Below are 8,985 nucleotides of genomic sequence, written 5' to 3' on the forward strand. Positions count from 1 at the left end.
CCCCCCTCCCGGAAGGCGCGTCCTCGCGGCGTAAAAGGAACAGCTAGGGAGGGAGTATGGGTGCATTGGAGACCTGCATGCAGACAGGAACGGGGTCCCCAATGCAGGTCCAGGAGCCTCGGGCAGCCACGGCGGGTCAGGAGCCTCGGGCAGCCACGGCGGGTCAGGTGGCTCGGGCAGCCACGGCGGGTCAGGTGGCTCGGGCAGCCACGGCGGGTCAGGTGGCTCGGGCAGCCACGGCGGGTCAGGTGGCTCGGGCAACCACAGCATAACAGAGTCCATAGATGACCACGGTGGGTCAGAGTCCATAAACAGCCCTAGTGGGTTACAGTCCATGGGCGGCCATGACAGTTCAAAGGCCGTTGTTGGCCACGGCCGTGCAGGGTCCCCACCCACAAGCTCCCCACCCTCAGGTATACTGCCCCCCCCCAAAAAGTTCTTGGGGAATTCAATGGAGGCCGTGGCGGGTTTGTGGGCAAGGAGCTCGGGTGGTGCCAGCAGGGCAGACGGTCTGGGCGGCAGCGGCAGGGCCGACCAAGGGTGTTCTGTGGCCGTATCAGGGAGAGTGGGCAGCTCGGTGACGGCCTCCGTGGCTGTACTAGGGAGAGCGGGCAGCTCGGTGACGGCCTCCGTGGCCGTATCAGAGAGAGCGAGCAGCTCTGGGATGGGCACAGGCTGTTCTGGAACGGCAGCGAGCCGCTCTGTGACGGCAGCAGGCTCGGGCTGGTAGACTGGTCCAGAGTCAATCCAAATTGAGTGCATCCTCCAAGCACGCAAGAACGCCAAGTAGTAGAAGGCCAAGACCGTCCTCCAGACCTTGACTGGACTGACATGGAGCTCGGGCTGCTCTGGGACGACAGCTGGCTGCTCTGGGACGACAGCGGGCTGCTCGGGCTGGCAGACTGCTCCAAAGTCCATAGAGCTCAAGTTTATCCTCAACGCATGCAGGACAGCCAAAACATAAAAAGTGAGCACAGCCCTCTGGGCCAAGACAGGACTGACCAGGAGAGCAGGCTGCTCTGGAGTGGACTCACTGGCTGGAGCGGCCTCTGGAGTGGACTCACTGGCTGGAACGCCCCCTACATCCTTACTCATTGCAGGGGCGGCCATCTTGCCCGAGGGCACTGGCAAGGCAGCCACTTTGTCCATCGCGTCCGGGGCGCTTAAGTGCGTTGCAACCGGCGAACTTGAGAGCGTTGCAACAGGCGAACTTGAGAGCGTTGCAACAGGCGAACTTGAGAGCGTTGCAACAGGCGAACTTGAGAGCGTTGCAACAGGCGAACTTGAGAGCGACGCGGCCGGCTGGCTTGGGTGTGACGCGGCCGGCTGGTTTGAGAGCGAAGCGGTCGGCTGAGGCTTAGGAATGCTAACCGCTCGTGTTGAAGTCAGTGGTGGATCAGCCACACTGGAACGCAACCCTCTCCGCTCTCTGACTGATCTAGAGACGTGATGTGGCTCTGGGCGATCAGCGGCGACGTGACATTGCTCTGGGCGATCAACGAAGACAGGACATGGCTCTAGGGGATCAGCGAAGACGTGATGTGATGTCGTGACCGCCATTTTGTGAGTGTTCTTTGATGCGGCGGCCATTACATGATTCACTGCGGTGTCGCATTTCCCCTCGACACCCACAGTAAAACGTGAACCAACGGTAAGCAGGGCAAAGTCCAAGAATTCCGTAAACGTCCCTCGGGGACCATTAGCGATTAAATACCCCTTAAGAGGTTTGTTTAGTCCATGGGCAAAAAAGTCAATCAGGGCACAGTCCGGTAAATCAGAAAAATGAGAAATGTCCAGGAATATCTGAATATGTGCCTCTAGGGTGCAGTTACCTTGACGAAGGCCTACAAGACGCATTGCGGGATCCATGCTGGGACTAGGACGCCCAACAAAGCTGCTGGATCTTGATGAGGCTAGGTCTTCTGTAACGAAGGCGGGACTCAGAGTAAGATCCACATCCAAAGCTTTATTAAATGTTGAGCGTGGTCGTACAGGCATGGTCAAACGGGGCGAACAGGAACATCAGAGACAGGCAGAATCGTAGTCAGAGAACAGGCAGTGGTCAAAAGGCAGGCAGCTAGCAATCACAGAACTGTAGAACCAGACAGGGATCAGCAACAGGAACCGGAACAGACAGGGAAACAGAATAATAACGCTTGGAAATGTCACACAGGGAAAACAAGACCTAGCAGTGAGGTGATGTGTGTAAGAGTCTTTTATAGTCCTGGTAATGAGCTGCAGCTGGGTGTGGTGATTAGTGATTAGTGTGAAGTGTGTGCAGGTGAGTGGCAGAGAGGATGATGGGAGATGTAGTCCGGGAACTGACAGGAACAGACGGTGATCATGACATATAGGTACCTTGCCGCCCATGCTCCATGGCCAAGGTCTGCCCATGGTCTACTGCCCAGGCCCACGACAGCTCCACAATCCAGGCCCGCCATTGCCATGTCCTGGTCCTGTCCCTCTTCACTGGCATGGCCTGAAGATCACCTCCGCTCCACCACCCTCCTGGACTTTATGGGTTTTGTTTGGGTGTCTGGAGCTGCCGATAGAGTGGGGAATATGTCACAGATGGTTTTGGTTATTGTTTCATGTCTAATTTTTGACGTATAGTCAGTTTCATGTACCTGTTTGCCTTGTTTGTGTCATGTTAGTCTTGTGATCCTGCCATGTGCTCCCCTTGTCATGTGTCCTATGTTGTCATTGGTTAATTGTCTTTCACAGGTGTGTCTGTTTATCATTAGTCTGTGTATTTAAGCCCTCATGTTTACCATGCATGTTTGTTCCCTGTAACCACTATTGGTGACTGTTCCTGTCTAAAGTCAAGTAGCCAAACAATGTCAAGTCTTTGTTTTGTATTTTGTTTCTTATTAATAAACTAGTGATGGTGAGATGAAGCTTCATGAAGCATTGAAGCTTTTCAGCCAAGTGGTTCACAAAAGGGTTCATTTCTCGAGGCTTCATTTGCTCACAATACCATCTGGTGGTCAAAGAGTGTAAAACATGCAGATTCATTACAGATGACCTGATGTGATATTATTGATACTCTTTATTTTGCGGCAGTTAAGGCTTAGAAATAACAGTGAAGAAAAATCAATTTCCACAAAGACTAATATATTTATTTGAATGTAATGTGTATTTTCTGGTTGTATATAATGATTGTATAATATAACTGTGTAATAAACGGATTTGTTTTTTAAATGAATGGAGCTATTAAATGTGTGTAAATAAATTCTTTGGTCATAACAGGCAGGAGGGACAATATTATTATTCTAAAACCACACATTCTGAGGGGATCCCATGGTTTATATATCTGTCAAAATGTCACGCCAAGATTCGAACCAGCTAAAATAATTAAACCTCAATCTGACACTGACAATCATCAGTGAAAACTGGAGATTCACCCGTATGCAAAAGCAAAAGACTTTGGACGGCAGAGTGGTTACAGAAATTGAAATCTACAGGTAACGCTAATATACACTAACTACATAGTTATGCAATGCTGATGTTGTTAACATTAACAATTTGAGAACAAAGTATAACTGTAATAATAATTTGTATCGCAGTAATAATAATCCAGGCTAAGTAATCATAACTGACAGCACAATTTATTGTAGGCCTAATGCTTTTTTCCTCAGATGGTCAAAAGTAGCAGAAATGTTACTTACTTGTTTAGATGACATTTTCCGGTGAAAATTCTTATATTGGTCATACTTTCAAGACGTAGAATTTGAGATTCTACCAGAGATTATATCAGTAAATGGAAGAAGCTCCAGCTACACTGGTGTGTATGGTGTGAGAGGCTTGAAGCTTGAAATTAGTTGTCACAGCAAGCGAGAAATAAGACAAAATATGCCAAACTTCTGAGGAATCACCTGAGGGGTGTTCCAGAAAGCAGGTTATGTGATTTACCTGGTAAGTTTAGTCAGAGTAGGTGGATAACCTCAACTTGTAGTTCCAAAACTTGGGGCCTAGGTAAGCCAGTTTAAGTGGATAGTTGCGTATGTTTCAGATTATTTTGTGCCAACTATAGGTTTTAGGCACCATTAAAGTGTCTCGGCTTTTAGCGGTACTCATTGCCACAGAGTGGTGCGGGTATGACATCAGTTTTAGGCCAAAATGCGGAAACAAGTTCGAATTTTAGCACTTCTGGTTCCATCATCCGTAAGTCAATGGGTTTTTGAATGGGAGTTTGGTTATATGGCTGAAATAAGGTCTGTGGTGAACACAAGCTCAAAGGCTACAACTTTCTTTGACTTATAGCCAACAACATACAAGTAAATATTGGCTATGCAATTTGTTTTTTTATCTCGCAGTTACTAATTGTTTTCAAAATTTTTAGAGAACATTCAAAAGTTAAGTTCCCATCATTTTTGCAAAACTATTAAATTTAATGTTCACTAAACATTCAAACTCTTAAAAACATTTTGAAAGTTGAGATAACATTCAGAAATAACATTTTCATAACTTAATACGGGAACATTAGCAAAATGATTTTTAAACATATTTTTGTTACCTGGAAAATTGACATGATTATTTGTGAATGACAAAATTTTGTCTGTCACAATTGCCCCCAGACCCACTACTACTGAAAGAGATCTAAATAAAAGTGTGACCAGATCATAACATAAATTTAGACTCTATCTTAACTGCATTTAGCCAGATGTTGCAAGATATTCAGTGTCATGAGGGGAAAAAGCCAAGGAAGTGCAGCAGTTACTACAAACACACATAAACAGCTCAAGAAACAGGAAGAGAATGGTCACAATGGCCACATACACAAAAGTTTTCTACATTTTAATCAGGTTTTGGCTCATTTTAGGTGAGTATTAAATGTTGTTCTGTGTTTATGTCTAATGTATTCTGTTTATCATTTTGACAGATTTTATGCTCAGCTGTTCCTGTTGTGTTTAATGTGGTTCATGTGAGGATAAACTGATTCAGTGATTATTGTTAATCCTGGATGTAATAATAGTTTGTGGTTTTGTTTAGGTGTTGAATGCTACAGTGGTGGGTCATATCATGTATTAACTATTAAGTCTGGAGGATCTGTCACCATCCCATGTCATTATGATGAGAAAAAACCACCGCAGAAGAAATACTGGTACTCAGACAACACTCTATCTAATATATACACAAACACAACAGAGGAGAATCTGTCAGTAATTGATCATCCTGATCAGAGTCTCTTTACTGTGACTATGAGAAACCTGCAGTATAAAGACACTGGAGATTATTATTGTGCTGTGGAGACTGAAGGACAGACGACAATTACATATGATCTTTACCTTAGGGTTCAGTCTGGTATGAGATTTTGTCATTTTTTTTAATCACATTCTAATGTCTAATTCTCTGACTTCACACACATGTATTTAATAATCTCAAATATCTCTCTGTGTGTTCAGCTCCTGATGTGTCTGTAGTGAGCAGCAGTGTATCTGGACATGAAGGTGGTAATGTCAGTGTCCAGTGTTTCTACAGTTTTGGATATAAGTATGAACTCAAACAGTGGTGCAGATATAAAGATCAGAGCTGTTACACAGTGGGGAGGACTGATACATCCCAGAGATCATCAGTCCAGATCAGTGATGATGTTAGGAATAGATCCTTCACTGTGCTGATGACTGGACTGAGACTCAGTGATTCTGGATGGTTCTTCTGCTCTGCTGGAGAGGCAATGAATCCTGTTCAACTCACTGTAATTGAGGCAGAACCAGGTAAAACCTATTTAATACTGTATTTAAAAACTGAATAAAAATATAAAACTCAGTCCATAATCAATACTATAAAGTTTTTGCTGTTATTTTGACAGTAAGTGTGACCGGCACTGAGAAGGACAAGTAAGTATTAACAAATTCTTGTTTTTTGTGATTTATTGTTCAGCAACATCTAAACTTTGTATGTCTTTAATGTTATTAAATAGTTCTTCAAGTGTTTCTTGAAAATATACATAATGTGACAGAGAAACATGTTCAGTTGTAATATTTTCCTCTTGATAGTGTGTTATTGTCTTTTATCTTTCAGATGGCGTTTCTGTCTGTCACAGAACTAGAGATTTCTCCACATCGACCAGAAAGATCAGATGATTATAAACTGCTTTTTCTGCTTTTTGATGTATTAGACGTCTACATTTGCTAAATGCCTAAATGTCGGAAATGTATTTTTTCTTGTATCAAAAGTGACTAATAATTGAGGAATATACCAAATAAAACTGAATTTAAAAAAAAAAGAAAAAGTTTTTCAATTAAGCTATAATTTTTTATATCAATATGATATATACAGACCTCACATACAAATGCTGAAGAAATTTGCAAGCTTTCCGTGGTTGTTTGTACACATCTGGCAAATCTTTTGACCATTTGTCAACTTGCTCTGGAGTAGCTGGCTGGTATGTTCTGTGTGGAATATATTTCTTTACCACTTTTGTGACAGTTCGAGTTCGGCGTTCACCATTTTCCTCATACTCCTCCTCATTGTCAATTTCAACTTCAGTCCTTCTGTTTTTGACAATTACAGGAGCAAGCCTAACCTTCAAGTTGTCCTTTATGATATCATCATGTGTGTTTACATCGCTGTCAGAGTTCACTGTGGAACTACTGTCACTTTCTCCAAGCAGATAAAGGTCTTGTTGATCTTCATTCTTCTGGAGATCACTGAATGGATAGAGAAACTATTTGTTCTGCTTTGCTGCTAGATCTTATGGAATGACTCTTTATTCCAGAACAGTCTTTTGATTCCAATAGCAAAAGCAAATTGAACAACTTGGTCTTCTCATTTAGTAGTCTTTCTTTGTTTTTCTTTTCATTCTGCAATTGTTCAGCCAGTGCTCGAACCTTTGCTTTCTCTGCTATGTTCTCACGTAGTAATTTGTCAGTCTCACACTTCTGTAGATGCTGTTGAATTTGTTTGACCAAAATTACAGACAAGCCATCTCTGTTTGTGTTTGATCTTGAGCGCTGCATCTTTCCATAAGCCCTTTTATTGTCCGGCAAGGCCCATTGTCCATTCTCTGAGTGCCTGATGTTGTACTTCTGGCAGTTGTCACCCTGGCACTTCCTTAGTCCCAGCCTTTTGTCCAAATATTCATTCAGATTTTCCATCATCTGATCAATAGTAACATTTGGAGGTTCTGTTCCATGTCTTTCTGTTGTTGGCCTCAATGCAGGGCCATTACCATTGTTTCGTGCAGACTTAGCCATGGCAAGTACAGGAGATGTGCCCTCAGAGGTGTGAAAACAGAAGAAAAGGTGTTAGAGCCGTTAGGTGATTATTCAGATTTAAATTCTCAGCAATCATTTAGACTGACCATTTCAGATACACGGACAAATCAAATATGTTTCCAAAATACAAAATTGTGTATTATAAACTCTACTTGTACTCCTAACAATTTCCTAACAATCCAATGTTAAATAACAGTTCAATGTTATTCTTTAACTCAGCTTAGTTTTCAATAGTACATTTAAGACAAAACATTCATTTTCAGGCTAATATTCCTTGTTTCCTTTCTGAAAACTTCTGACTGAAAAGACTTGTTCTATTCTTTTTGAGTCCTAGTTCACAAGGCTGAATTTAGTTCAAATTGGTCTCTTAGACTATTTACTTTAGATCTTTCCGCATCTTTCATTGGAAGGCAAATAAACGTATAGTTCCAAGGCTTTATGCCATCATCTTCTCACCCAGTTAGGACATTTATTTCAAAATTAAAATAGTGGCTACTGAATTAGCACCCAGTCAAGAAATTATAATTCTTGCAGCAACATCAGTCCCAAGACATTCTATGGTTTCTGCGGTCTCTGGATGAATGGACTAAACTGTTTCTTTAACACGTTCTACAGACACAAAGAGAAAGGAACAAGCCTTTGCTTCTACAATCTCTTAATGAACGGACCAAATTGTTTCTTAAACAATTCCTACACACTCCAGAGAAAAGACCAAACCGTGTACTATATATCTGTGGCTCCTAGTCTCATGAGAATGGACTAAACCTCTTCCTTAAATGATTCCTACAGACTCAAGAGAACAGGGCCAAGCTATAAACCTTATATCTATAGCTCCTACAGTCTCAGGAGAATGGACTAAAACATTTAAAAGGTTCCTACAGATTCACAAGAAAGGCCCAAGTCTAAAATTCTCAACAGTGCTACATTGTATGTGACTACACTACAAATTTCTCCAGTAACTTTCCACACTCCACAGGCACTGCATGCAATGTTTTTGTCAGGAGACAGGAATAACAACTGCAGATTATGAGTTACCTGCGGTGAGTCCGACATAATGAATCCACTAACACGACACAGCGAATGCCGGTGGTAAACACTCGTGTTCCAATACTCATGCACGAGTTTTGGGAGGCGTTCCTTTGAAATGAGCTGTGAAGGAGGGGGGCTGTTCTTATGCATGCGCTCATTTCAAAAACTCAGTAACAGTCTTTGGATTCTCAGTCGACAAAAAAATCCTCTCTATCACCTTTAATGAGCGTAGGCTTCTGGTAGGAGTGTAGACTCGTAAGAGTGAGTGGAAGTAGGAGGGTGCTGAGCCTGTGGTAGATCTGTAAGCAAGCGTCAATGCCTTGAATTTGATGTGAGCAGCAAGTGGTAGCCAGTGTAGAGAGATGAAGAGAGGCGTGACGTGGGCTCTTTTGGGCTCGTTAAAGACGAGACGTGCTGCAGCGTTCTGAATCATTTGTAGAGGCTTGATTGTGCATGATGGCAGTCCAGCCAGAAGAGCATTGCAGTAATCAAGCCTAGAAATGACCAGGGCCTGGACCAGAAGTTGTGTTGCATGTTCTGCTAGAAAGGGCCTGATTTTCCTGATGTTAAATCTGCATGACCGAGCTGTCTTTGCAATGTGGTCTTTGAAGGTCAGTTGGTCATCAAGGATCACTCCAAGATTTCTGGCCGAATTTGATGGCGTAATTGAGGATGTGCCAAGCTGGATGCTGAAATCGTGATTTAGAGACGGATTGGCAGGGAAGACGAGAAGCTC

General features: G+C 43.1%; 1 protein-coding gene across 2 annotated transcripts; it reads left to right on the plus strand.

The window, feature by feature from the left end:
- The first annotated feature begins 4,657 nt into the window (after nt 1–4,657).
- On the plus strand, nt 4,658–6,217 carry LOC125250132 (polymeric immunoglobulin receptor-like). 2 transcript variants are annotated; one of them, XM_048162525.1, is made up of 5 exons: nt 4,658–4,822; nt 4,993–5,304; nt 5,406–5,717; nt 5,813–5,840; nt 6,028–6,217. In XM_048162525.1, exons 1-5 carry the CDS (start codon nt 4,759–4,761, stop codon nt 6,050–6,052), a joined length of 741 nt encoding a protein of 246 aa, XP_048018482.1. In that variant the 5' UTR covers nt 4,658–4,758; the 3' UTR covers nt 6,053–6,217. The 2 variants fall into 2 exon arrangements, with proteins under 2 accessions (XP_048018482.1, XP_048018481.1); XM_048162524.1 differs by having other exon boundaries at nt 4,663–4,822; nt 6,025–6,217.
- Nucleotides 6,218–8,985: the final 2,768 nt, after the last annotated feature.

The sequence above is a fragment of the Megalobrama amblycephala genome, linkage group LG17 (genome assembly GCF_018812025.1).
Source record: "Megalobrama amblycephala isolate DHTTF-2021 linkage group LG17, ASM1881202v1, whole genome shotgun sequence".
Taxonomy (NCBI): Eukaryota; Metazoa; Chordata; class Actinopteri; order Cypriniformes; family Xenocyprididae; genus Megalobrama; species Megalobrama amblycephala.